We start from the raw sequence: 27,206 nt of genomic DNA, 5'->3' as shown, positions 1-27,206 counted from the left end.
ATACCAATATTGTTTAAGCCTGGAAAAATATTTGAGCAAATAATGTGTGGTTGGTAGTTGTAGGTGACATGACAGATAATTGGTACTTACAATATTCCTGTGGCTTAAACCAGTTGCTTTTTTTTTTGGTGATTAAAAGAAATAACTGTATGCAAAATTTTCAGACAATGTCAAAAAGGATTAAAAAAATTAAATATACATAAATACATCTTTGCACATGTGCCTGCTGTCTTCTAGAGAACTCTTTTTGGAAAGCAGTTACTGAAGAAGCTCCTTCATTACATAGATAGCACAGGATTTTGTGAGGCAGTATACAGCTTTCATTACAACGACAAATACTGAAATGTTAAAAATAGATCAAGCTTTAAGAATCCCAGATATTTTCAAATAACAAAGAGTGATTTATGTGGGCTCATTTTGCACTTTGACAAAATATAGAGGCGCTTTTGTACTATGATTAGCAAGGGTGCTGATGTCAGTTCTCTTGTCTAGCTTTAAGCTTTATTCTGCTGCTAAATTGTGCTTTGTACTGTAATCCAGAGAACCTTTGTATCTGCCTTATTAGTGTGTAGTTTATGGAATTGCTTTTGTTTTTGAATATAATCTGTGCCAGTTCCAGTGAGCGTGACTCATTATCTGACTGAAATAAACATTCACATATGCACTATGTGAAAACTCTTCAAAAATAGTAGCAGGTGCTGCTGGGCTGAATTCGATGTTTTAAGTACTTAATAGTCGCTGTTTTGTAGCCCGAAGGGCTCAAAACAAATTCTGTTTAGCTGGTTGATTTTCTGAATTTGAGTGCTGTTTACTCATTAGTTCTCAGCAAAGACTGGTGGGATTGATAATATGAATTTTTCACTTGTTACCGCAGTATTGGAACTGAGCTCTCATGAGAGGCATGCTTGGTTGGTACAGAGTTAATTTTTGTTCCGTGAATCGTGAGACAAATGCATCTTGTAGCTTTCTTCCTCTAATCTTTCCTACTCATTTAAGCATCAGCCAAGTCCTCTGACTGACTGAAGGCTGAGGTTCAAGATAAGTCTAGTTTGTCAAGTACGAGTTTTGCAGTTCATTCAGAAGTTATCTGTGGTCAGCCTTGTCTGAAGAGAATGCCTCTGATACTGACGTTTCCTGTTATCCCAGAATCGAAGTTGTCACTTGGCTTGGAAACAGGAAACCAAAACAAATTTTACCAGTGTTTCTGGGTCACTGTTACGCGGTGCTTAGCAGCTGTGCTACTAGAAGATGCTCCTTCAGGAAATCAAAGTTAAGGTGTTTGGTTTGCTCCATCTGCCACTGCAGTGTTTTCTGCTTACCCAGTTGAACTTGGTGGTGCTGTGTACATCATTGCTTGAGGCCCTGACTCAATCCACGTGGTTCCACGTTTCAAGGCAGATGCTGTGTTAACAGCTACAATAAGTATACTTATTTTACCAAGTATAGAAGTTGCCTTAAAATCGAGTAACTTCTTGCAGCTTTGTAGCTGGAGAATGGATTTCAAACCTTACTTAAGCTGTCTGGCATTTTTCCATTTCTTCCATTTTCTGTATTATCTTTTCATAACAGCTTCCTGAGCTTGATACCCAAAAAAGCACGTGTGCTTGACAATGAGCGGTTTGTGAGTCTCCAGTGCAGAGCTGATGGCAGTGGATTGGAGCTGTGAGATGGTGGTACAGTTCTGACTGTTCCCGATGTCTTCCTCCATTGGTTTGTTCAAAGGTTATAGCTTCATAAAAATGAAATAGAAACTCTCTTACTTCCTGAGAAAACGGGTCTGAGTCTTTTTTCCTAACGTATTGTCAGAAACTCTTGATTTCAAAGCTACATCGCAGTATGTAAAGGATATCACGTCTTGACTTCCTCTGGAACCATTCCTGCTGATTCTTTCTTTCCTTTAGCCTTTTGTTCTGCCATGGCTAGCGTACAGGCAGGGTTAGCTGATACTCACCTACATATTTTTTGGGTTTGTTCTCTTGCTTTTTGTCCTTAAAAAGGACTTGCTTGGAACTTTGCTTGAATATCTGAAGGAAGTTTTTAAACAAGTAACTTGTTGCCCTGCAGACTTGTACTGTGCCCTGTGCAGTGGTTTGGCTACTGTGTTGACATGCCTTGGTCGCCAACTTTGCTGAAAAGTGCAGGAGGGGGTGGGGAAAACACACAAAAAAACCACCATGTGATGGGTCTCCATTGAATCCAGGCTCTACTCAAAACTGTGAGAACGCAATGCGCCTCTTCTAGCGGGCTGTAACAGTACGTCTGGTGTCTTCTACCGTGCCCTTTATCCTAGCATGTGTGCATATAAGGGAGCTTACGGTGTAGGATGCTGTGCTGTTGGTAGGGCTGAGGTACCAAAAAAAACAAAATGCAGTGAAGTGGGGCAATAAGAATGCTGTTGGTAACAAGACAGAAGTAGTATGCAAACCTTGCTGTCTTGGTTTGAGTTAGCATCTTTGGAGTGACAGAGCATGTTTTATGATAAGTGATGGAGGCCCCCAGCAATGAAAGGCAGCTGAAGATTAGTTGGAAGATGAGGCGATTTAGTTCTGTTCTTATCCTTGGCCAGCTTCTTTCTATGTGTAGCAGCAGGGAGGTTAGTATAACAAGTGCAGTAATTGTAATTTTTTTTCCTGTGGATGTACCTTATGCAGGGACTTTTCATGTGGTAAAACCTTGACAGTTTGGTCATTTTTCCCCTTCCACCTCTAACTTTTTCTGAAATAATGATGTAGGTCCTTCTCTGTAACTACAACTGTCAAATATTAAGAGGTTCTGAGGGCAGAGATTGCTTAACATCAAGAGGAGTGTGTGGTGTGAACAGTGTGCTCTTGAACTATCAGGTTGCTATCATTGAGTATCAGTTTTAAAAAAAAAAAAAAAAAAAGCTAGAATCCATCAGTCTGAAGTGGCCGATACTGGGGAAAAAAAACACAATGGAGAACTTAGACATATTTTGCTTCTGCTTCCTTCAGAAGTTTTTTATGCTTTTTCCCCTTCTCCTGGCCTCCTTCCCACCTTTTTCTCTTTACTAAATTCATCCTTTCTCCTTTTTTAAATAGTGACTTAATTATATGTTCTCTTTTTTAAAAACAAAGCTTGAATACAGAAGAAATAAACCTTGAAATACAAACTCACTAATCCTGTAGTCCATTGCTGTAATAATAAGTAAATGGATTGTGTTAAATTCAGCTGTTGAATTATAACTTTTCATTATTACTCAGTTCTACCCAGGGTGAAACCGTATGCAAAATATAACAATTTGAAAGTATTCCTACTTCTAATTTTTTTCCCTTTTTCTCACTGATTTTCAGGCATGGAAGAGGAGATGGTTTGTGCTTCGCAGCGGCCGTTTAACAGGAGATCCAGATGTATTGGAATACTACAAAAATGACCATGCCAAGAAGCCTATCCGAATTATTGACTTAAATTTATGTCAGCAAGTGGATGCTGGATTAACATTCAACAAAAAAGAGTTTGAAAACAGTTATATTTTTGATATCAACACTATAGACAGAGTTTTCTATCTGGTGGCAGACAGCGAGGAGGAGATGAATAAGTGGGTCCGATGCATCTGTGATATCTGTGGGTTCAACCCTACAGATGAGGGTAAGTTCTGTTGTTTTTTTTCCTAAGAAAGTGGTCTATCTACATGCAAAGACTGTTCCGAAGATCAAAGGACTATTTTTAGCTAGCACGTTTTAAAACTCACATGCATTAACTGTGAAATTTCCTTGTTACCTTGAAAAAATGTAAGCAGAACAGAGGGCGATATTAAGAATTCATTACAAATTAAGTGTGCCGTAGAAATGGAATGATGCTCTTCTGTTTTGCATGATGTTAGGTCTTGAGAATATAGGGAAAATCAAAGTAAAATCGTGCAAAACAGAAGATAATCATCAAAGGAATCCTGTGTGGTATAAAGCACATGGCTGTGCAAGCAGAAATGGGCGCAAAATGTCCAGTTTCTAATATTGCCATTTTTCCATCTGCTTTGCAACTTGGAAAAAATGTCCTCTCCTTACTGGCTGAAACAAGCAAAAAATAACTTGTAGCTCTCCACTCTCCAGCTCAAATCCTACCAAAATAGACATTGTGTGAAAGCAGCATGTAGGAAACATGATCGTGTTAAATACCTACAAACAGCTCATTGCCATTGCTTCTCCTGAAGCTAGCCTGATTTATTTGCTTGTTAGTGGGTTGCATGAATAGCTGTAGCCATGTGCACAGTCACATAGGAGTCACAAGAGGCTTGCCTGACTGAAGGGGAGGCTGTAATTAAATCCTTTCTTTTTTTTTGGGGGGGGGGGGGGTTGTTGTGGGTTGAGGTAGGGGGAAAAAGGTTGAGGTAGGGCTTTTCTCTCTCTTTCTACTCCAGCCAAATGGCCAAAAATGACAGGAAAACATTCTTGCTTTCTGAAGAGGGATTCTTCTCTTTCTCCTTAATGCAGTTTTGAACTAAAACTTTGTCATGAAAACTGCATCCATGGATTACCACTCTAATAGCAAACTCAGTGAAGGGCGCTTATTTTGACAGTTACAGCATGTTTTTATGACATCCTTAATATAACTGAGACCACCCACAGCACATTTCTAAAAGTGATTGCCATATGAATCAGTGTTCAGTCTGCCAGGCATCTGTTACGTACAGGAGAGAGGCAGGCAGGTGATTGCTTTCTGACGGATAATGCACCAGTGCAGCTGTGGGCAGGAGATGTTCAGAAATCACTGGTTCTGGGGACAAACCAGGAATCTGGGAAGTAAAGAGGAAATGTAGTTATCTGCCTGCTGCGTTGTACGTGAGAGCGCCTGTCTGCTGTGTGTAATGGAAAAGTAGGGTCACCTCAAAACCACGAGGCCTTCTCTTGCTTGAGGGCTGATGTATTAATTAGTCCTTAATTTTCTGTTGATGAAATTCTCTATGAATGCAGAGAGCTAACAGTGGCCTGTTTGGATCTGTTCTTTCTTTGTTTGTTTGTTCGAATCAATTTTATTAATAAAACTTCTCCCCATTATGCTCTCATTGTGTTTTATCTTTAGAATTTTAGTGTTGTTTGAATTACCCCGACCCCATCGCTTCATGTAATTGAAAGCTGGCAGTTCTGTCTGCTTCATGGAAATAGTGAGCTCTTGCAATACGTAGGGGAAGAATTAAAAAAGGGAAATCAGAAAATCAGTTGCTGAGGGTCTGTGTATTGCCAAATTCTTATTTTATAGGATATATCTACCTGTGAATGGAAGACTTAAAGTCATAGGCATACTTACAAAATTTGTGTTAATGTACAGTTTATGTGGAAGTTAAAGAACAGGTGAAATTTACCACAGGCAATAAATAAACTCTATTACTTCAGTTTGGATCTAGACAGCAAGACAACATATGGGCCATAACCAACCTTCCCTTTAGCCTATGGAAATGGAAGATGGTTTTCTTTGGAGCTGGACAATGTCTCTTGCCAGACTGGTTGCAGGTCTTGTTGTGAGAGGACTGTCATTAGCCACCTTTACTAGATCAAGGACTGGGGCTCCCCACCAGCCCGCAGCTCCTTCTGCTGTTTCTCTGGAAGCCCAGTCCGGTTGTCTCCTTAGAATCTTGAAGAGAAGTTAAGAGAAGGTGGCACTTAATGCTGTTAGAAACGGAATATGGAGTTGCTGTTTGGGTTTGGGAGAAATAAGGGAGAAAGAGAGACAGTCGAAACTGTGCAGAGAAAAAAAAAAAAAAGGTCGCTTCAGTCTAGTACTGAATTGTTCCTCCCGTACTTAGTGAAAATTCAGAGATTCATGTAATACTAAGCCTGTATTTTCTTCTTGTTCCTCTTCTAAAATCAATTTTCACAGTAATTTATGATTAATACTCCATTGTGACCTTCCAACTAGAAATTGATTTTTGCATGTGAAATCTATTCATTCTGGAGATCTGCAAGATTATATTTGTATTTGGAGAGTAAGAGTAACTTACATTCCTTTGTTACTGTTACAAGTCCTTGAGTCTCCAGCTTTCTGATTGCATTGACTTGTGTGATCTGTAACAATTACGTTATAATGTAATTGTATTGTTTTTTATAGGAATTTGCTTTAACTTAGGCTTTACAATTACTTAGATTATCTCTTAAGATTGCAATGAGCCCAAAACATCAAGGAAATGTTTATTTTTTAATAACCTCAATAATTCCTCTACTTCTATATGGAAAATTGTGAGTGCATTTTACAACTTCTTCATTAAATGCTTTTTGTTTTCAAGTGGAATCTTTTTAAAATGTATATGCAAAGGGGGGGAGCTACACGTGAGCATGAATCTCAATTGCTTTACCAACAATTTTCATACTGTACTTTTAGAATTCATCTTTTCTGTGTAAGGTCAAAATATAAGGTAGGTATGGTTTAGTCATGTAGAGGTTAAACTGCAACTCTAAGTGAAAACATGCTGCCAGTTATTTGTGTGCTTGGAACTCCAGTGAGACCTTCTGGGATGGAGAAGCAAAACGGACATGGGGAAATGACCATTCTCTTCTTGGCACTGTGGAGACCTCAGCCGAAATACTGTGGTCTGAGTTTCCAGGAGGATGAGGATAAATGTTGAAAGAACAATAGGAGTAGAGGAAATGGATTTTTAAGTGATCGATGAGGAGAACAGTTGAAACAGTTTCTTTTCTTCCCAGAAAGAAAATGCTTTGGGAATAGTTGTCTTTAAAAGTATAAAAACTTGTGATAAGCAGGATATGATGGATCAATTGTTACCTAAAGAGAAGCAATTCGTTTTATTTTTGGTGAGAGATGCAACAATAAGGGAAAACTTTCCAAGAATATTTAAGCACAGGTCCTGAAAGAAGGCTGTGAAGGTCCTTCCCTAGAATTCAGTAGACGTTCATGATCAGTGTTTTATACGTGATCGAGCTTAGTGTGTCTGTAATTCAGTGAATTGCACATTTGGCAGTGCAAGGGAAGGAGGAAATGATCTTACTATATGCAAACATGTTACTTGCATGTAGTCTTTTGAATAAAGACAGCAATGATGAAGTGAAACAGGAGGAAAAAAAAAAGGAAAAGAAGAAAAATGTTGAAAGCTATGCTTAAATTTACACAAATAACTTACATGTGCTAAAGAAAATTTCCCTTGTCATAAGGAGAGTATCACAGATCATGCTTTGAAAAAACTACAGCTTGCTTCCCACAACACTTTCAAATTTTGCAGAATTTCTGTTCAGGCAATTGCTGTCTGGTATTTACTTCTCATGCCTTCTGCATTTTGAACAGTAAAATTGTCAACTAACTATTTTTTAACCATGTACTGATAATACATGTGTTATATTTGGGCACATCATCATAGCATGTGTGTAAGAGCAATGACTGGCAGGATGAACATAACTCTACCTTCCTACCTGCTCCTTGAATTCTCTCCAGTAAGGAACCATGCTGCATGGCCAGGTATCACTGCTACTGTACTTTGCTTGGGATCTCTGTATCAGAGCAGGATACCATTGTGTTGCCTGTAACATGAGTGTGAAACAGAAAACGGTCTTGTGATCATCTACCTTATCATATATACACACACACACACACACACACACACACACCCCTTATGTACCTTGTCATATACTACCTTATTTGTGGTAGGAGGCATCAGCATGTAAACAGAGGAGTAGGAAGTTAGAGCAAATAAGGCAGTTTTGATTATGGTGACAGCTAAGTTCACTTAGTCCTTCAGTTATTGGACTGTGTTGAACTCCGGGATTACTGAGAAGAAATTATCAAGGGGACTTAGATAAATGAAGTTGGATATTAGACATATTTAGGATGCCCTTCCTGCGTGAAGGGGCAGCCTGTAAGAGACACAAAATGTTCTTATTGAATGGATGATAGAGGCTTGCTTGTTTGGCAGATCAAAATCATTGTCAATAACATGATGAATACTGGTTACCTTGGTCATGAAAGGTCTCAAAAGTGAGAAATAGATGGAGGAATGCTAAGAAAAATGCGTTGTCAGAGTAATAAACTTTTAAATAAGTTTTCTCAATGGATATGAGTGGAGTAGTAAAAAGGGAATGGAAATCTGTTACTCTTAGACATGAGGTGGAAACAGACTGAGAAGGCCGGTTTATTTTAATAGGCATGATAATAGGACATTGCACCGTAGAGATGATGTATGTAATGACAGTCTGTGACTTTTGACACTTCTTGGATGTGACTAATTAAAAGGAAAGTGATCTCAAAGATGACATGCCAGGAGGATGAGTGACTGGTGGCACTGAATGGAGTTAAGAATAACGTGGAAGGTTGGAGTTAAGCATTAGGAGAGAGACCCTCCAGATAAGAATTGTGGATCCGTTATCTCAGAAGTGAGGCAATAATTTTAGAGGTAGCAGTGGTGCAGAGGCATCTATTGTGGGGGCTTTTTTGGATGATTACTTTAAGTGAAGGAAATGGCTGGTGAGATGTAGAAATGTGATTTCTCGGTGACAATGTCATTGCTAAGAGTGAAGTCAGAGTAGACTGTGGAGGAAGTTGTCACAGTCACCAGATACCATTTAGAGAAACTGCAGAGTGATAATAAAATTTGAAGTGGGTCCAGAGAAAGACCTGAAATTTGGCATTGTAGATTTTGTAGAGGTAGCTGATGGCTAAAGACCTGAGTTTGAAGGTGGCAAAGCTGGGATAACCATTGCCCATTTTCAAAGGAGAAAAGGAATACAGGACAGAACATGAAGCTGTCTTCAACTTCAGATGATGTGTTTAAGGAGGGTGGCTAAGAGCAAATGACGAGCAGAGCACAAAATCCGTGGCGGTACATCTTCTCTTGTAAGTATATGATGAAAAACTACCTACATAAAAAACATACAATCAGGAGTGCAGTTAGAACCTTCATCTTGAGTGTTTGGGGTTTTTATGTTAAACTGCTAGCTGTCTTCAACAGGAAATCCTGTGGAAGGTTGATTTTTCTTTTCCTTGAGAAAAATAGTGTGAATCTAATTTGCATAGGTAATTAAGTTATTTTTTCCCTCTGGTTCCTGCTGGACATCTTTTGTGCCATTAAGATTGCCTGACGAGCTGCTTGGAGAAGGGGATTGCAGGAGGGTGGCTTGGAAGATGCTTGCAGATGGCTAGTTATTGAGTCAGGAGGTGTTGTTCACCATTATGCTGAGCGCTAAAAAACATCTTTTTGGAAGCCTGTAGATGTCTGTGGTTGCAGCCAGTGTGATGCAGCTGGGTAAACTCGCCATGTGACAAGAGCAGCCTGTTCTAGGAGGAGAGCTCTAGACCTTTATAGTGAATGAAAAAGCTTTTTAATGTGGTGAGCTGCACTGTTTCTCTTCACAAGCACCTACCGAAGTTACCCTGTAACAGTACTTGTTGATTATTTTTCCTGCATCACCCAGCCTGCGTACCATCTGAAGATGGAGAGAACGGGCTACATATGTTTCTTTTTCCTTTTTTTCCCCCCTTTTGAAAGAACAGTCTTCAAAAGAAAATTGCAGGTGGAGAGGGGGAAGAAATTCTGAGTGGAAATGCTTTTGGTGTTTTTGAATTTTAAATGGGTAACCAAAAGGGCAGCTTAAGTTTACATATGAACTGCAGGCATTAAGTACTAAATTGTACAATTGAGCTCTGAAAGCTAGAAATGTTAGCATGTGATGGAAACTTAGAACAGTTGGTCATGTTTCTGGTTTCTATGCAGGAGCCAGGGATGTCCTGAACAGAAAATACAGTAAGCAACTGCTGAATTCATTACCTTCTTTAAAAAGGATATTGTTATCCTCAGGAAAAGAGGGAAGAGATACTTGAGATGATATTAAGTTAACAAAACACTTCCAAAATGCACAGGGACTTTTAAAGAACTTACAAGGGTTTGATCCCTGTATAGCAGCAAGGTTCAGAACGGAGGCTCGCTGCATGGGTTTCATATTGATTGTAAGCTGATCACTTCTGCTGAAAACATCTCTTAGGAAAGTTTGGTGTGCTGCCAAACCCAGACTAACGTGTCCGTGCATCTTCTGGGCTGGATCTGGCTTGCATCTATTGAGTTAAATACGTGAACAGAGCAAGTGCTTGTTTGTTTGCACCCATCAGTGTATGGATGCTTGTGCTGTGTGTGTGCACACACATGTGGCCCTTTGATTCCAGGATCTTTCATCTGAGACCGTGTAGAAGCTGAAAGAAGAGGAAGCTCGAGCAGTGTATTTTGGGATGTATGGTGCTACGTTAAGCAGCAGAGATAATGACTTAACAGACTAACTTAAAAAAAAAAAAGTCCTTGGAAGGATTAAAGTGTTTAATCACGTGTACCATGTATTTGGTATTTTACATACGTGCAGCTTGCATAGTGGATAGATGTAGAAAAATGAGTAATGTAAGAGCAGAAGTTATTAGTGAATTTTCTGTACCATAGTATTTTTTTTATGGCCAACACTGTTGTATCTGAAAAATTCTGTACAAGGGTATCACTAATATTTTGTTGGCCACTGATTGTTTTAATAAGAACATCTGCACCATGGTAAATAGATGGAATGAGACATAGAGTAGTAGAATCATGTGGCTGCATATCTGTTGCTGATTCATTAGTACAACGGGAAAATCCCACTTCTATTTTTGTCGTCTTACCTTCGTTGCACAAAGAGTGCATTTTTTTTACTCTTTGATTGCGATTTCGGTATGTAATGACGTGATGATTCTTGTAATGAAACTGTGTACGTTGCTCACTTTGAGAGTATTTTAAATGTTTACTTTATCAGAATATTGAGCAGAGAATGTATATCACTACATGTCACAGTGCAGCAAGACTTAATTTCTGACAAAAAAAACAACACCTGAAGTGTAAACTCCTACACTCAAATCTTCTAGGTTATTTGTAGTATTCTTGTTCATAAGGTTTTCCTATTTACCACCTTGATTTTTTATTGTTTTAATATTGGAGTAAATATAAGTATAGCTGTGAGGAAAAAAAAGCGTAAATTGTAGAAAAGGTGATGCCATTAACTGTTTTTAGCAAATTAAATGACAAAAGGTATCTTCTGAGAAAGCTGCTTATTCTAGCTGTACCAAATGCAAGAATTATAAAAACAAAACAGGATTCTTTTTACGCTCGTTTGCATGTTAAATATTCTGGATGTTTTTCCAGCTCCCAGTTGTTTCAAAGCAGCTCTAGTGTCTGAGCTCTGGGAACAAACCAAATGACTTACGAGGCTCTTTGGTGTGCAGATGACCCCTTCCCTAAAAATCTGCTGGTTCAGAATGAAGCAAGCTGATTATTGTACTCTTTGAAATCATAATAGGCTGCTGGGATAAACCCTCTTCTTCATATCAGCTTGTGAAGTAAGTGGCTAAAGAGAATGTTCTTGAGGGTACAGATAGGAAAACAGCACTCGTTTGATCAGTGATAAGTCGTTAACATTTCTGTTTTCTTGGTAGTCAAATTTGAAATAGCTTGAATGCATAAGGTGAGTAAGAAGTGGCCCCGCGGTGAAGAACTTGAGACTGAATTAAAGCAGGCAGTAGCCTACACCATTTAACACCTACGAAATACCAGGAAAAAAAAACACACCACCAACAAAAAAAATCTGTAGGAGGACTCGGGGATTTTGTCAAATGGTGTCCCTCAAAGTAAATGAGACAGCCTGTCATAAGGGAAGCGCTGCTAATGATCCCTTAATCCTAATTGGGTCCAAATCCTTGCTTAGAGAAGAGATCATGAGCACCTTCTGGGCATTTTGACAGTGTCACCTTTAATCATCAGTAATAGTCAAAAGCCAAATGGTTGGAATAGGAAGAGTGAAATATCGTTATATCTTTGTAAATCAATAAGTGTGGTCAAATTTTGTGTGTTTTATGCAACAGTTAGTTTCCCTCTTCAGGAAAGAATTAATAGAGCTAGGAAAGGTGGGAGTGAAGGAAAACAAGCTCTGCAATGAGATGGTTTCTGTACCAAGAAAAAATAGGCAGAACCAAGTCAGTGAAGCTGTGACAAAGTTCCATAAAGTTGAGAATATCCCCATTGAATGGGGGAACAATGAATTGGGAACAAATGGTTCATTATTTCTCTTAGGAGTGGAGCTGAAGGATATCACTTGAAGTGATCAAGCTGAAGATTTGAATCAATAGGAAGTAGTTTTTCATGCCACACATAGTATCTTGTGGAACTGCTGTCACGGGATATTGTGGAAGTCAAAAATAAATAAATAAAGGTACTCAAAAGAGGTAAGAGCGATTCAGAGGCTGGCAAGCACAAACTCTGGATGCAGCCTCTGCACTGGGATGTCCCAAAGCCGTAGAGCCTCAGAAGCTGGGGACAGGATGCCAGGCTTGCCTTGCTGCTTGTGCTCAGCCTGTTTGCAACAGGCCGCTATCAGAGGTGGCATCATGGGCTTAGAAACTTCACATCTGAGCCAGTATATTTAGCCTAATGGCCTTCGTCACCTTACCCCTGTCACTATTTACAAGATAGAGCAAGCCTTCAACTTCTATTTTTTTCTCACTCTTTTTTTTTTAAGGAAGTAATTTTTCTTTCTCCAAACATGCTGTATTGGTCCTCTACGCTGCTTATTCTTTCTTCAAGCTTCTTGATTTTGTTTTTCCCCTGGAAAGTTGCTATTGAATCGGTTATTCTTCCTGGGAATGCCAACACATGATTTTGTTTAAATGCCTCAGCCTTATGTAGACAGGCATCTTACTATGTACCTGCTAAGCTCTCCTGACTACCTCCAGTCTAACTGAAATACCCATCTTCCCCAAAAGCTTCAGGGACATCCTGTGTGATTTTTTTTTTTTTCCCTTGTGTGAACTCAGCACCAACCAGTTCTGATGATGTGAAGGTCGTGGAACAAAGACGTGGAACAGGGTCTGGTGACTTGGGTACTCTGAAGCCCTTGTAGATCTTGCTTCTCTGTAAACATAGCTAGAGAATGTAGTATATCTGGCAGGAAAGCTTTCTCTTGTTCTCTTAGTCCTGTGTAAACTTTGTGCATGGTTCCCAGTTCTGGAAGGCTCAGAGAGCTGCCCGTCCCTTCTCCTACTGCTTCTTTTCCAGGAGCAAGAAGGTACGTTTTTGATAAGGCCATTCAGACAGCTCTCTGTTTCTGCTATTGAACCCCCAATATTAGGGGGAATGAAGAAATATCAGTTGTATTATTTAATGCAGATGCCTCAGATGTGCTCCTACAACCTCTTGAAATTCCTAAATAATAGAGCACTGTTCATATTTTCATATTTTAATATGTAGCAAAGAAACCATTCTGCTGTTGTGTGTGTGATCACTGGGTGCAGTCTGGTATTGCCTTTGTTCTGCTGACGTGTTTGATGGATAGGTCAGGTCCAGCCTTCTATAAAAGCTTCTCATAGGTTATCCTACCTTTTCAGGTAGGCTGAGTTGAGAAACTTTGGTACATCTAGACTTATTCCACCTACGTGTGTGTGGTGGGATTTAATTTCTGAGCCTGTGTACGTGCTAGGGGAGTTCAAAGCAAATACTGCTATTCCTATTTCCACATTTAAATCACTTGTACCTTGTGTACACAGAACTGTAAGCAGATGGGCTATATTCTGGTCTGTTCATCTGGTGTCTACCAGGATAGTGCTGGGGAGCAGAAGCTGGATGAAGTTATGTAGTCCATACCTGGCCCATGAGCTTTGAAGGAGCAGCTTCGCTTGGATAATATGTTCATTTAAACAGTGTTCATAATCAGTGTCTGTTCATGGGATGCACAAAATGGAAAGGACAATGAGTTGCAAGTATGCGGGAGCCTTGATAATTAAGGAATAGTTGGTTTAATTACGTTGTTCTTAGTGTATGAATCATTGAAACAATGAAAAAAAAAAACGAGTGTTTGATAATGTCAATATTTTCCAGTATCCCAGGTAATTTAATAGTCAGGAGAGGAAAAAAAAAAAGGCTAGTGTATATATATGAATAGGAATATAGAAAAATTACAATGCCTTAAAAAAAAAAAAAAAAGGCATAACCACATTTACTGTACTAAAATATAAAGTTGGTGTATGTAATGAGGGGTGCCTAGAGGAACAGGGTAGCTATTGTGTCTCTATTTTAGCCATAAGGAATCTTCCATTGCAAAAGCAGCATCTTTCCTGTTGCTTTTCATCTATTGAGAGAGCCCAGTTCTCGAAGGGTGACTAATCTGAAATGAAGTGACCTTGGTCGCTAAGGGATGAAAATATATCTGTCTATCTATATATATGCAAGTGCTGACTCAGGTTTTGAAATTCAAGTAATAAGCTATGAGCCTGTGTCTGCTCTTGATTAAAACAATAGAATTGTGTTCTTAGCTGTTTTAGTGCAGCTGTCAGCATCTTTGTTTTTTCTGTGACTCAAAAACAGGTTAAATAAGTCATACAGCCAAGGCATAACCTCTGTTACCAAGGCAAACTTAAGAGTTTGATTGCAGTTTGAAAAAATATGAAGAGATTACAGGGATTTAAAGCTAAATACAAATGTTAATATCCAGGACTAAGGTTTTCTTATGTCCACTGACTTTACAATGTTGAATTTAAAAACAATACAAACTTACATTGTGTTAATAAATGTTTTTGTAGTGTTGTAAGACCATTTCTTCATTGTACCAAGTGTTATGCTTTTGTGTTTGCAGATGCTGTGAAGCCACCGGTCAGTTCTTTACAAGCATCCGCTGAGTTACCCTTGCCTGTCAACACTTCACCGCCTTCCATGCAAGCAGAATCTTCCCTACCTCCTCCTTATCAGCTTATTAATATCCCCCCACTAGAGTCTTCCTCTGGTCAAGAAGATCCTCAAGACTACCTACTGCTAATAAACTGCCAGAGTAAAAAACCTGAACCTGTGAGGTAAGTTATGTTGTTTTTCTAATAACACTTATTTGTACAGGCCAAGGATATTTGTGCTAAAAGCACTTTTTTCTTGTTGAGTCGCCACAGATTTGGATGCCTGTGAACTGTGGGGGAAGTTGCTGATAACTTTGCTTCTCCTCTTTTTCTGCTTCAACTTCTTGAAGCACTCTAAGTTGTTTGAGCACTAGGCCCGTGTTGCATTCTTGAAAAGAAATCACCCATCTGAGGCATCAAATGAATGCAGTGGTTCCAGGCTGAATCAAATGCACATATATTTCTAACTGCTACTTATAACTTAAATAGATGTGCAGCACCTTCTGCATAGGAGGATGTGATATTTACAGTAACTACCTGGGAAATGTCACTGTGTTTTTTCCAGAATGGATCATGGTGGCAACCCCAAGGAGTTAGTGAAATCTATATCCTTTGAGATGTAAAAGCAAACAAGCAAGCAAAAAACTTGACTGGGTGAGGAGGCCCTGGGGAGCCTCACCTGACTTTGAAGTTGGCTCTATTTAGAGGTGTCGGAAGAGCTGGAGCAGATAATCTCCAGAACTCCTTCGAACCTCGAATATTATGTGGGAGAAAGTTATAAGTCTCTTGAAAGCTGCTTTTCTGCAGTAATTTAAAATGAAATATGCTGAGGGTATTTGCAGTTTAAGAAACAAAATAGCGTATTCTTTTTGTGATAGCAAGAAAACATATTGAAGGCTGAGGAAAGCTTCCTTTGAAAAGTGTTTTTGTGAGCATTTCGCATACTCCCTTAGGGCCATACCTTTTAGTGGCGGTGCCTTCTTCCTCAGCACCTTGATGCTCTGCCAGTTTTACCTGTGCCATGTGTTCTCTGCTCCCTTGGCATTTTTAACTTGCTCTGTTGTGCCTGAGGAGTTTCCTGCTCCGTTCACCAATGATTGCATGGTAGGCAAGTATGCACTCTTCAGTCTTCATTATAAAACGGAGGAATGAGCCTACAGTTCCCCCAGTGTATGGAATGTGCAGCTTACAGGCAGCACGGCATGCCCCAAAGCATCCTGTAGAGAAAGGGAAACACAGTGTCTGACTTGAGTGGTGGTTACATGCTTAGTGATGTTCAGAAGCTGATGGTGCCTGAGAGGTATGTAGTTTTCCCCCCAAAAAATTATCAAAAAGTTTGGTTCTGTTTCCATAATGGCTTGGCAAAGCAGTCTCTGCTCATTTCAGAGCCCTGACTCATCAGAAATGTCTGAGTGCCCATTTGTTTCTGCAAGGGATGGGCACAGAGTGGATTTCCAGCACCAAATGAAGAGGGTTTTTTTTTTTTTTTGAGTTATCAAGGCTGGGATATGAAATTGATCTGACTTCAGCAGTTGTACAGCTTGTGGGTTAAGTAGAGACAGTGAAGTCTAAGACCATAGATGAAGGCACAAAATGGGGCGAGGTATAGAGTCCATGGATAGCCTCCAAAATTACTTGAGAAAGACATCAGTAATATAGGAGAAGAAGGTATTTGGGTGCTTGGGGAAGGTACAATGTCCAGTGGAGATAAAAATGAAAAGAGAAATGGTTAAGATCTGAATGAAGTAATTGGGACTGTAGAGATGGTTTAAATGTGTTTTACACACATGTGATACGGGCTTTCTGAATTATGTTTGAGTAAATTCACTACAGAGTTATGTCCTTTTATTAACAAGGCTTTAATAATGAAAATTCAGAATAGTAGTTACGCTGGAGTTTGTTCAACTGTAAAAAGATTGTGTGTGTCTCGTGTCTGGTACAGGTATTGTGATGGATTTGGGCCAACATATACAGGATATATAATTCCTATGGACTTAGAGCTTTATGTATCTTTGTAGCATGTTACTTAAATGGTGTGTTAGAGGACGCTGTTTGTTACCCCAATCTACCTTCTTGCAGGTGAAGAAGAAATACAAGTCGGCATCATTCTGCATCATTTTCCTATTGATTCCAAATTTGGAACAATTCATTTGTGTGTTTCAGGCAACCTTTATTTTAATGGGGAAGAACAGTATGCAAACATCTATTAAAAGCAAATCTTAATAAATAGGTACCGTTTACATTAAAATAATAGGTAGGTGGTGTTACTTGAGTGGTTTATTTCTGTAGTGTTTTATATTTGGATTTTCAAGCTGCCAGTATGGAAAGAGAATGTTTTCTGCTCTAATTTTGCACATTGTTTTATAGATAAGCGGGGAATGACTGAATTTGCTTTTAAAACTTCGGGGTTCTTTTACAGGTGAGGTGGGTAACTGAGAAACACAGAGATTGTGGCCAACCTGCCTGTTCAGGTTTTTTTTGGAGTTCTTGTGTTTCAGAACAAATAATTTCGAAATGCTTCCTTATGGTGTCATGCAATACACCACATAGTGTTGTGAGATGATTTTGGACACAGTACTTGCAGTTATAATTATCATGCTGTATTTTGTCTAAAATAGTTTTATGCTCTGATCACTGTTGGCTTGAGAAAGAGTATTGTTCAACTGTAGCATTTAGTGCGATTGTGACGTTCATATTTGGATCATAAATTAGAAAATTAAGCCAAACACTGTTTCCGAAACGCTTATTGTTCTGGCTCATTCAAGATGTATATGGAAATAATGCTGTCTTCCTCATCTTTCTTATGTTTATGAACCAGCCAAGGGTCACCCTTTATCTCTGAAGAAGGGCAGGAATACCTTCTCTTAGAAGATTTTGAAAGTAAAAAGATTCCACTGCAGTGAGTGAACAGTAGCTGTTCTCAGAACGTGTGTGAGAATTTAATCACAGAGCCATTAACTTGCCTGAAAATATTTGTTTCAGATACGTCTTGCATGGTGTTCTGTGAGTTTTAATAGAAGAAACTATGTAACCTTGGCTTCCATTTTCTGAAAATAGCTGTAATCACCATAGAGATGTTTTATCCACATTTTTTACTATGCTTGCTGTTTCTGTCCCAGACTGCTGGCACACAAGAGTGTTTTTGCTGCCACTTGGTTTATAGTATTCTATTTATCTATTGTGTTGATTCCTGCAGATGCAAAAAGAATCAGCTTGAAAGGATGACCGGCCAAGCTAGATCATACCCAGCATATTCCAAAATGGGAGATTGCTCCTCAGACTAAAACATTTTGAAATCTTTTCTCCTCAGTCTCTGTCAACAATTAGTTTTTAGTACATGGCAATGGACTTGCTTGTTTTGCCCCCAATATCCCACCTCTGCTCTGTGAGTCTTAATGCACAGTCCTTGTGGGCCAGCTGGCTACACAATTCTCTCTTCTTAGTACTGAGTAAGGAATAGTTTGGCCACTTAGCGTAATCCGCAGATGCGATGCACACATCTGCAAACACTGAGTTCATTAGTTATCCTCTGCTTATAAAGAGGGTTAGTAGTTTTTGTTGTTATATCAGATTTTGCCTTTTATTTTAATCTGAAGTGCAAAGAAACCTTAATACTTACCTGATTAACCAAAAGTTAGTGGAGTGTTTAACTCAACTGATGATTTTTTTGGTGTTGTTGAAAACATAGCAGAAGTCATCAAGCATCCTGTATCAGAAGTTATTAAAATAAAATCTGTCGTGGATCTGTGGTCCTAATCTAACTTTCCTTGAGCTAACATGAATCAAATATAGAGTTAGATTTTCAAAATGGTATATGTTCTTCTTGTCATGGTCAGTAGTTAATACTGACTTGTGAAATCTATTTGAACCTCAAAGGCTGAATTCCATCTTCATTTTGGCATAAACTGCTTTCTCAGACTGTCTTCAAATTTTTGCTCTTGCAAAATCAGATTGGTTGCAACACATTCATATTTTGAAAACTATTTCAATAGACTAGGAATTTGATTCCAAAAGATTTCATTTCAAAATCTGAAGTAAATCAGAAAAGCCCTCTTGTAATGAGCAATGTGTACTGCTGCCATCAGCTAAGCAATTGACTGGTCTGGCTGCTTTGTGTCGGTTTTTGAAAGTCTTATGTTCTCACTACTGCTTTTGGTCAAGAAAGAAGCAGCAGCATTTACGGACACCCGGAAGAACTCCTAAATGTTGCTTCCACACGATGGGTAATGCTTAAGCGATGGCATCGTACATGTGCTGTAGTTGCATCTTGAGCTTTGGATATATACCCCTGCATGTTGTGCTTATTTAGAATCAAATATAACTTGGCATCATTATAATATGTCTTCATGTCTGTAAAACCACCGTAGTGCCTAGAACTGATAAGATTTTTAAGGACATGTGCTCTGCTTTTGTGTGTGCAAATGTTTTATAGGTTGTTTGAGTTCTGGTGCATGGCTAAATGGGTGGAAGTGATCCCAGTACACGTACAAGCCAATAATTGAAAAATAAGATTGAGTCAACCCTTTTTTTGATTAAGTGCACTTCTGTACTCCTTTTGTAAGATATATGGTAGTATTTATGTGATTTCTGTAGTTTTGGGAATTCTTTCGTATAAAAATATATCATGGTCAACTAGAATTAAAATTCTGGTTCTACAATTAATTGTCAATGTCCAGCTTCTCTAGACTGCCCACTTTATTTTTGTAACATATAAAATACAGATCATAATCCATCCTGTATTTGCTCAAGTACAATGCATGTGAATTTTGCTGTGAGTTTGGCCCAGATGAATACCACAGAACTAGAAGAGTGTCTTGAAAGTGAGGAGCTTTTGAATTAATCCTTAAAATAGAGAGCAAGGACTGCATCAGAGGCGAAGCACAGAGTGTTACTACTCACTATGTTCACAATTTGTAAAGCGCTCTGTAACCTTATGTACGTCCTTCAGTTCTATGTGCTGTATTTTTTTGCAGTGGTGTTAAATTTCCAGTGGTTCATTACTCAACTTTTGAAGCTCTGAGGCAAAGCAAGTAAACTGTTAGCAAAGAAGAGATGCATGTTTTTGATAGTTGGCAATGTAAGGAATATAAGATTCACTTCCTTGGTTTTGCCAAGGGTAAATACTTAATGGGAACATTTTTGGGGGAATTCCTATTAAACTAAATGCAGATTAATGTTCAGAGACAGAAACTAATTCTGACCATTGAGCGAGAACTTAAACTACATTAAAAATAGTAACCAGAGCAAAATTAGTATATTAAAAAATAAAGAAATAAAAAGTGCAAAAACCAAGCTAATAGAAATAAATGTCATAATTAAAGCCAGAGAAAACATCTCATAGGCTATTCAGGCTGATGGAAGATAGCATCTCTGCTATTAAATACAGTAAAAAAGATGTGCTAGATGACTGGCCTTTTTTTTGACTGCAAATGTCCACTCTAAGCTAATCGCATCAGTTCCCATGATAGCTGGTGGAGAGAGGCACTTTAAGAGTGTTTCATCATTTTGGAGTAGATATTAAAGAAGTATGGGTTGTTTCACACGAAATCCGTTTATCCAATGACTGCAGAGGAAACGTAAGTGAATAGTTAAACTTGGATTCCTTTCTCCTCAGGTTAGTAGAACCCTGTGAGATAAATCCAGCTGTCCCTTAAGTTAAAAAAATAAATAAATAAAAATGTGATCTTACTGACAATTTGAAATTTGAATGTTAAGTTCTAGTTCTGGTCACTTTTAGAATTTCTAGGATGAGAGTCTTTTAAGGGAAAAAATGCTTCTGGTGGTACTCATACTGTTGACTTCTGTATTTTGTTCCTCAGAAGCTTTGCAAACTGCGTGGTCCAGTTGCTTAATATGAGTAGTAATATGAGTAGTATAGCAGCTATTCCTTGATGCATACACATGCTGAAATATTTACATACGTATGTATACACAAGCACAATCATATAGTCCTGTGGTAATTAAAAAGGGAGTTAAGGTAAAATAAACTGTATGGACTGCATTAACTTCACCTCTGTATTTTTGCTGTTGTCTTGACATGGATTTAAGCAAGGAATAAGACTTGGAATTTCTCTGCTATGTGGAGCAATGTAACTGGGGAGGCTTACATACCGTCCCACCTCCTCCTCCCACCAGAAAAAAAGAAATCGCAGGTTTTGGCATTCCATGTTGGTTAGTACCAGTATTAATGAGTGCAATTCTCATTGAAGATCGAAGTTGCTAAGAAATCAAAGGCAAACCACTATGCAGTTTTACCTAACAGCACTGCTTTGTGTTCAAGACAAAACACTCTGTTGCACACATTGTATGGATTTGTTGCCCCAAAGAGCAGTCTGTCTTCCTCTTATTTCAGTTTTTCTTTCTTCCTTTCCTGATTTATGTATTTTGAATCAGCGTTATATGGTCAGTACATAACTTGAGGCACAAACTTTAGGGCATTGCAAGCAGTCATATTCGATCGTTTTTTTCATGCTGGTTAGAACTGGCAAGTATTGTGAACCCAAGGATTGAGTGCATTTTCACCTTAAGCACATCAAAGTGCTGCTAGTTCACAGGATGGGTTAAAATAAAAATCCTTCAACCCCTAAACAAACTCTGCTTTAGTTTGGCTTGGTATCTTTCTGGAAATCACTTGCTTTATGAAACATCAATTTGTTGAGCTGCTACTAAAGCTGCACACTTGTGTTGTTACCTGTTTCACGTGCATGGGTTTGTATACATGTAATCACTTAGGATTCTGCTTAAATACTACTGTTTGTTTAATAGTTAGGTTCCTGCATCTCAGTTTGAAAAAGTTGGAAGAGGCTGCTACACTTTTCAGTTGTTTATATGTTGTCTTTATTGTGTGTAATGTTTGTTTTCTTTGTATGTTCATCAATGTTTTAATCTCTTCATCTCCTGTGTAGATCTCATGCTGACTCTGCAAAATCCAGCTCTTCTGAAACAGACTGCAATGATAATGTGCCCTCCCACAAAAATCCTGCTCCATCAGTGAGCAAGCACGCTGTGAATGGCTTTTTTCAGCAGCAAGGTGTCTATGACTCTCCTCCTTCTCGTACTGGACTGGCATTGGCAGATTCCAGCCTTTATAACCTGCCTAGGAGTTATTCACAGGATGTTCTACCGAAGGCAGCATCTCCAACTGGGACTGATGCAGAAGGAGAGCAGCACGTTTTCAACACGCCATCAGCAACATCTTTGTTAGATGCACAGTTGAGACACATCTCCATAAGTTATGACATTCCCCCCACACCTGGAGGTACTTACCAGATTCCACGAACTTTTCCGGAAGGAACAATGTCTCAGACATCAAAACTAGAGACTATTCCAGATATTCCTCCACCTCGGCCACCAAAACCTCACCACGCTGCAGATCGATCTCCTGTGGAAACATGTAGCATTACTCGTACTGCTTCAGATACTGATAGTAGTTATTGCATCCCTACAGCAGGAATGCCACCTTCACGCAGTAATACCATTTCAACTGTAGATTTGAATATCTTTCGTAAAGGTTAGTATTCCATGCTTTACTTTGCATTTCCAGATTTTGTGTTAAACGATACTAATCTTGTGAAGAAACATGTGGTATGAATGGGTTGAACAATATGGGGGTTTGTTTTGTCCTTGAAAAGCAAGTGTATGACATCTTACAAAGCACTTTATGATAGTGAGGCTTAAAACATGTAAGAAAGCAGAGAAAGAAGATTATTCAAGGAAACTGTCAAAATAGCAAAGCACAGAACATTGATACATGCTGTATATTGCACTGTGGTGTTCAGCCTTAGCTAAAAATATTGGAAGTCCTAGACATCTTCACGGTGTTATTAGTTTTTAGAAAACAGCAGTGAAGAATTCATAATTTTTTTTGTTAATAAGGTCATATAGCTGAGTTCAAAACTGCTGCTATCTGTCCATCAGAACAGCCAAGGTAAGGTTAGCGTGTAGTGGTCCAAATTTGCAGAAGCTGAAAGTGTTTCACTAAGTTCAGTAGGACTTGGTGTGCATCCAGAGCTTTGAGATCAACCCTGATCTGTTTATTGGTGCCGCAAAGCTTTTTCTCTCCTTGTGGTGGATATGCATACTGACATTTTAAAGCAAAATTGAAATCGTTCCTTATAGACACTTAAATGTTGGCATTTCAGACTTGCTAATGCATTTGTGTTATTGTTTTTTCCTTCAGCAGCTGGGTATATTTTTGGGTACTAGTAAATCTGGTGGAGCTACTTTTACTTAAAGACTTTGGTGTATCTTGTTTTTCTGCCTGTTTGTTTGTTCCCATTCTTGTGTTCTCAGAGAACTTGGTGTTACAGAGAGCAGTTGCAGTTGTATTAACAACTCTTGGGATAAGATTTTGATTTCTTTCAGGTTCTTGAGACAAGTGGGCCTAAAGCTGTTATTTTTAAAGAAATTGTCAAATGGTTAGAGCTGATGCTAATGTTTGAGGGGATTTTAAAGAATTGAGTTGTACTACCTATGGGATGGGAGGCAGAAATGGGGAAGGAGACAGGCACAAGGCTTTTGCAGGAGGCAATATACAGAAGGGGCATGGTTGTACAGGCACTCAGATATTATTCAATTTGTCATTCTTTTTTTTAGGCTAGGTGCAGTGGTATTGGTGGACTCCTGCTCTACTTTGCTTTAAATGAGCAAAATGGAAGACGATAAATAATTTTGCTTTAAAACTGAGATTACTGAAGCTGAGATTATTAGCTTCAGGAAAAGTAGCCTTCCTGAAAATGTTCTTTTAATTTGACACTCAATAGTAGAAGTGTTTATTTTTCCTTCCAAGTAAAAATCTTTTTTTCTAAAAAAAAAAAAAAATAATAAAAAAATCCTCCTCTTCTTCTTAATGTGGGCTGTCAAGAGCCAGGACCCTGAAAAGCATGACATCTTTGTTTCTGTAGATGTTCATTCAAACTGAAAAACCCTGGAGATCCTAACAGGGGAACTGAGGGGGTGGGGGGCAGGGGATACATGAGAGGAATTTACCTGTTATTGCACTGGATTAAATTGTGTTGAATCAGCACTTTCCAAGGGTCAGAAAAAGTATTCAGTCAGAAAAATTCTCTCTAGACCTTAAATTACATCTGTTTGTTCATTTATTTTAGAATAGGTTTCTCATGAGGGCCCTGTATCTCAAAAGCCGCTCTTACGTTAAATTCTTAATGCCTGTCTATTTGAAAGGAAGAATTAGCTGGTTCTTTAAAAGGAAAAATTACTGTTGCTTTTCCTGCCATGGAAAACATCACTATAACATTTTCAAGTTGACTGGTAAGTGCTAAGTTTGTTTATGAATACAGTCATCTCAAGTATATAGATAAAAATCTGTTGGCCACAACTTCAGGAGTTGTGTTTGCACGGTCTCAGAAGCAGACAGTAAATAACAGGCTCTGGATGCCTGGTGCCAAGTGACAGGAACAGGGATGATAAATAGCCACTTTCTCTTCTTGTTTCTTTAGAAATTAGTTCTCAAGACTGTTATGATATTCCACGAACGTTTCCGAATGACAGATCTAATTCACTGGAGGGCTTCCATAACCACTTTGTAAGTATGACTTGATCTTATGAGAGATGGCAGTGACAGTGCTTGAATGCTTTTTGTTCCCATGTAAGAAGGCAAGCCGTACGGTGTTTGTGTTTTTTCAATTTCAAAAGAATATATTAATCTGAGTAGATTAGGTTAAGAGATTCATATGATTCACAGCTGATTGCATAACTTATTTTGTTAAAGGAAATATATGTTAATTCTAGAAAAACAGAAGCATGTTGACAGTGGGAAGTGTTTCAAGTGAAGAACTAGATGAAAATTATGTCCCAATGAATCCCAACTCTCCTCCACGACAGCATTCCAGCAGCTTCACTGAACCCATCCAGGAAACAAATTATGTACCAATGACACCAGGCACGTTTGATTTTCCGTTATTTGGAAAGCAAGTCCCTCCTCCTGCTCACATGGGTTTCAGGTCCAGTCCAAAGACCCCTCCCAGACGGTCAGTGCCTGTTGCAGAATGTGAGCCACCGCCAGTGGATCGGAACCTCAAACCAGACAGAAAAGGTGAGGAAAATGTCCAATAGAAGTTTACTCTTATCATCTAATAAAATAGCTCTTGCAACTTCTGATCAGTGGAAAATGATCTCTTTCAGATATTGCAACAATTTTTATCCTATTAGGTATCCATACAATAAAAGAGTTCTAGATTGTTTCTTAAGGATGTTAAAACATTACAGTAACAATACCAAATACAAGCATAGGTTTTAATTGAATTTCTGTAGTTATTAATCAAAAATTAGCATAGAATTGCCAACACTCAGAAGTTTGAGTTTAGTCCTTGCGCAGAGAGGACAGCCAACTTACCATGAAGAGAGCACACAAGGAACTATATAGAATACAAATATATAGGCATAATAACGCTTGGTACAGGAGCAGCACACATTTCCATTATATGATGTAAAAATTAATAACTATTTTAGGTATTTGCTTTTGATGTCAACGTTGTTAGCAATTATATAAGGGAAGATTTATATATTGTGTGCTTTATAGCCCTATTTAAAGTATGTAGTAGTCATAGAATAATTCTTACAAATGCGTTTGAGTGAAGGAAAAAATAGATTAAAGGAAGTGTTAACCAGTAAGTACATAATGTTAAACCTTCATTTCAGTTTGTAAAAGCAAGGAAAATCACTTGATGTTAGGGCTGCCTAGTGCTTAAGTGGTAGCAGCCACACAGGGCAGTCGCAGGAAGATGTTTAACGTGGGCTACGAGGTTACCATATAGGTTTTCCTTGGGATCCAAATGGGAGAAGGAAACTGCTAATTCCAGCCAATTGTTAAGGTATGTTCGCTGTATTGCACAAGCTCCATGGCATGCTTGCATTGCTATTTGTATAAACTGCAGTAAGTGAAAGCATACGAGCCTAGATTTTGAATTTCGTTGCCTTTATAGACTGTGATAGATTAAACAGTCATAAATCAAAAATAAGTGGTTTTATGTGGGAATATTTTGAAGAGCTGAACGTGTGAGAGAGAACCGTTAAAAGTTTGAGGGTGCTGCAACAACTTCAATGACAAAACTGAAAAAAAAAAAATAAACTTGTAGATGCCCCACCAAAGCTATCCTTAAAACAAAACAAAACCACTCTTAAACATAGTGCACTGGGTTTACTTTGCCTTAAAATATGGATTATTTAGGTGACTGGTGGTATTAACCAATAGATACTATGTGTTCAGATGAAGTTATTTGTGTAGAGAATCACTGATAAATGGTTTAGACTTCCCAGTCAATCTGAAATGTTTTATCAGCCTATCAGAAATGCCTAAATTGTAGAAGAGGGAACTCAAGAAATTTAGGTCAGATGTCTGCACTACTTTGTATGTGAGTAAGTTGTCTTTGTAGAATTATGTTTAGGAAAAGAAAAAGTATTTAGATTTAGAGTGGCTGGTTTGAATTTGGAGAAAAATTAATGTCATAATCAGATGATCCAAAATATTAACCAAATAAAACTTTATATGGACATTTTTTTCCATTAAGTGAAAACAGCCTGTAAATCAGTGCATTGGACAGTATCATTATGATATAGATGATCTCAGTGTAAAATGGGAAGTGTCACGTGTCATTCTGACTGTCCATGTTCAGAAAATGAAATATGTCCTTTTTCAAAACCTTGGCAATCTTCTTGTGCCTAATTGTTTCAGTGTTAGCAGACAGTAGATCTGTTTTATTTTTAAGAAATGCTGGACAGTAACAGATTGAAACACGATACTGGAAAATGTTCTCGAAATAAACACTGAACTGCTTGAAAATATTTTCCCTGACTGGCCGGTTTGTGTATTTTACTGATAAAATGCTTGACCTTCAAAACTACTTAATTTTTATGTTGAAAAGCTTGGTTGGTGATGCCAAGCAGTCAAATTGGTGTCTGCTGAGGAAGCGTTGCTATTCTTGCATCTCTCTTCTTGTAACTAAGTTAGTGTTTTACCTTTTAAAAGTGGTGTGTAAGACTTTTGCTTTGCTCCTGTCCACCAGTGCTTTACAGCTAAGACAGACCTAGCCACAACAGGGAACAGATGTTTAGATATACTAACACATCTCTTAATGAGTATAGAGGTGCCCGGTGTAGCTTCTATTGGCCATATTTTTGCCTGCTGACTTTTAGAAGCTGAATCACTGTAAAAGAACATGATTATTTTACGTAGTGTAAAAGATAACATCGCTTTAAGGCTAGCCATGAAAGTACATATTTTGTAATGAATGCCTAGGGTCTGAAAAAAAACACAACTCTGTGAAGATCTTGAGCTACCAAGAATGATAATGATTCTGATTTATCACCAAGGGTTTTATCTTAGTAACACATGCACTGGCTCACTCAAGTTTTATCAAGTGTACTACTGAGACTTCCATTGTTGTGAAGAGCAGATACAATGATGCATTGGGATGGTAACATTCCTATTTTAGTAGCTGCTCTATGTGCAAATCACTTCTTTCAGAAATACTTTTGGGAAAATAAAACTGCAGTTAGTTTTGAACTAAAATAGGATAAAACTTCTGTTTTAGTTGGCTCCTTACCTAATGAAAGCAAGTATATGCTTCATG

General features: G+C 38.4%; 1 protein-coding gene across 5 annotated transcripts in view; it reads left to right on the top strand.

Moving 5' to 3' along the window:
- The window catches only part of GAB1 (GRB2 associated binding protein 1), a 98,489-nt gene that overhangs the window by 53,287 nt on the left and 17,996 nt on the right, over window positions 1-27,206 (top strand). For 4 of the 5 annotated variants that reach the window (XM_035550688.2, XM_035550682.2, XM_035550702.2 and 1 more), the window contains exons 2-6: window positions 3,312-3,606; window positions 14,586-14,799; window positions 21,522-22,126; window positions 24,075-24,160; window positions 24,367-24,670. In XM_035550688.2, coding sequence (XP_035406581.1) covers window positions 3,312-3,606; window positions 14,586-14,799; window positions 21,522-22,126; window positions 24,075-24,160; window positions 24,367-24,670 — 1,504 coding nt within the window. The remainder of the gene's footprint in view (window positions 1-3,311; window positions 3,607-14,585; window positions 14,800-21,521; window positions 22,127-24,074; window positions 24,161-24,366; window positions 24,671-27,206) is intronic. The other variant, XM_035550694.2, reaches the window with a different exon arrangement.

The sequence above is a fragment of the Cygnus atratus genome, chromosome 4 (assembly GCF_013377495.2).
Source record: "Cygnus atratus isolate AKBS03 ecotype Queensland, Australia chromosome 4, CAtr_DNAZoo_HiC_assembly, whole genome shotgun sequence".
In the NCBI taxonomy this organism is placed as follows: domain Eukaryota; kingdom Metazoa; phylum Chordata; class Aves; order Anseriformes; family Anatidae; genus Cygnus; species Cygnus atratus.
The sequence above is the reverse complement of the archived record's forward strand: the minus strand, read 5'-3'. Positions and strand labels throughout refer to the sequence as shown.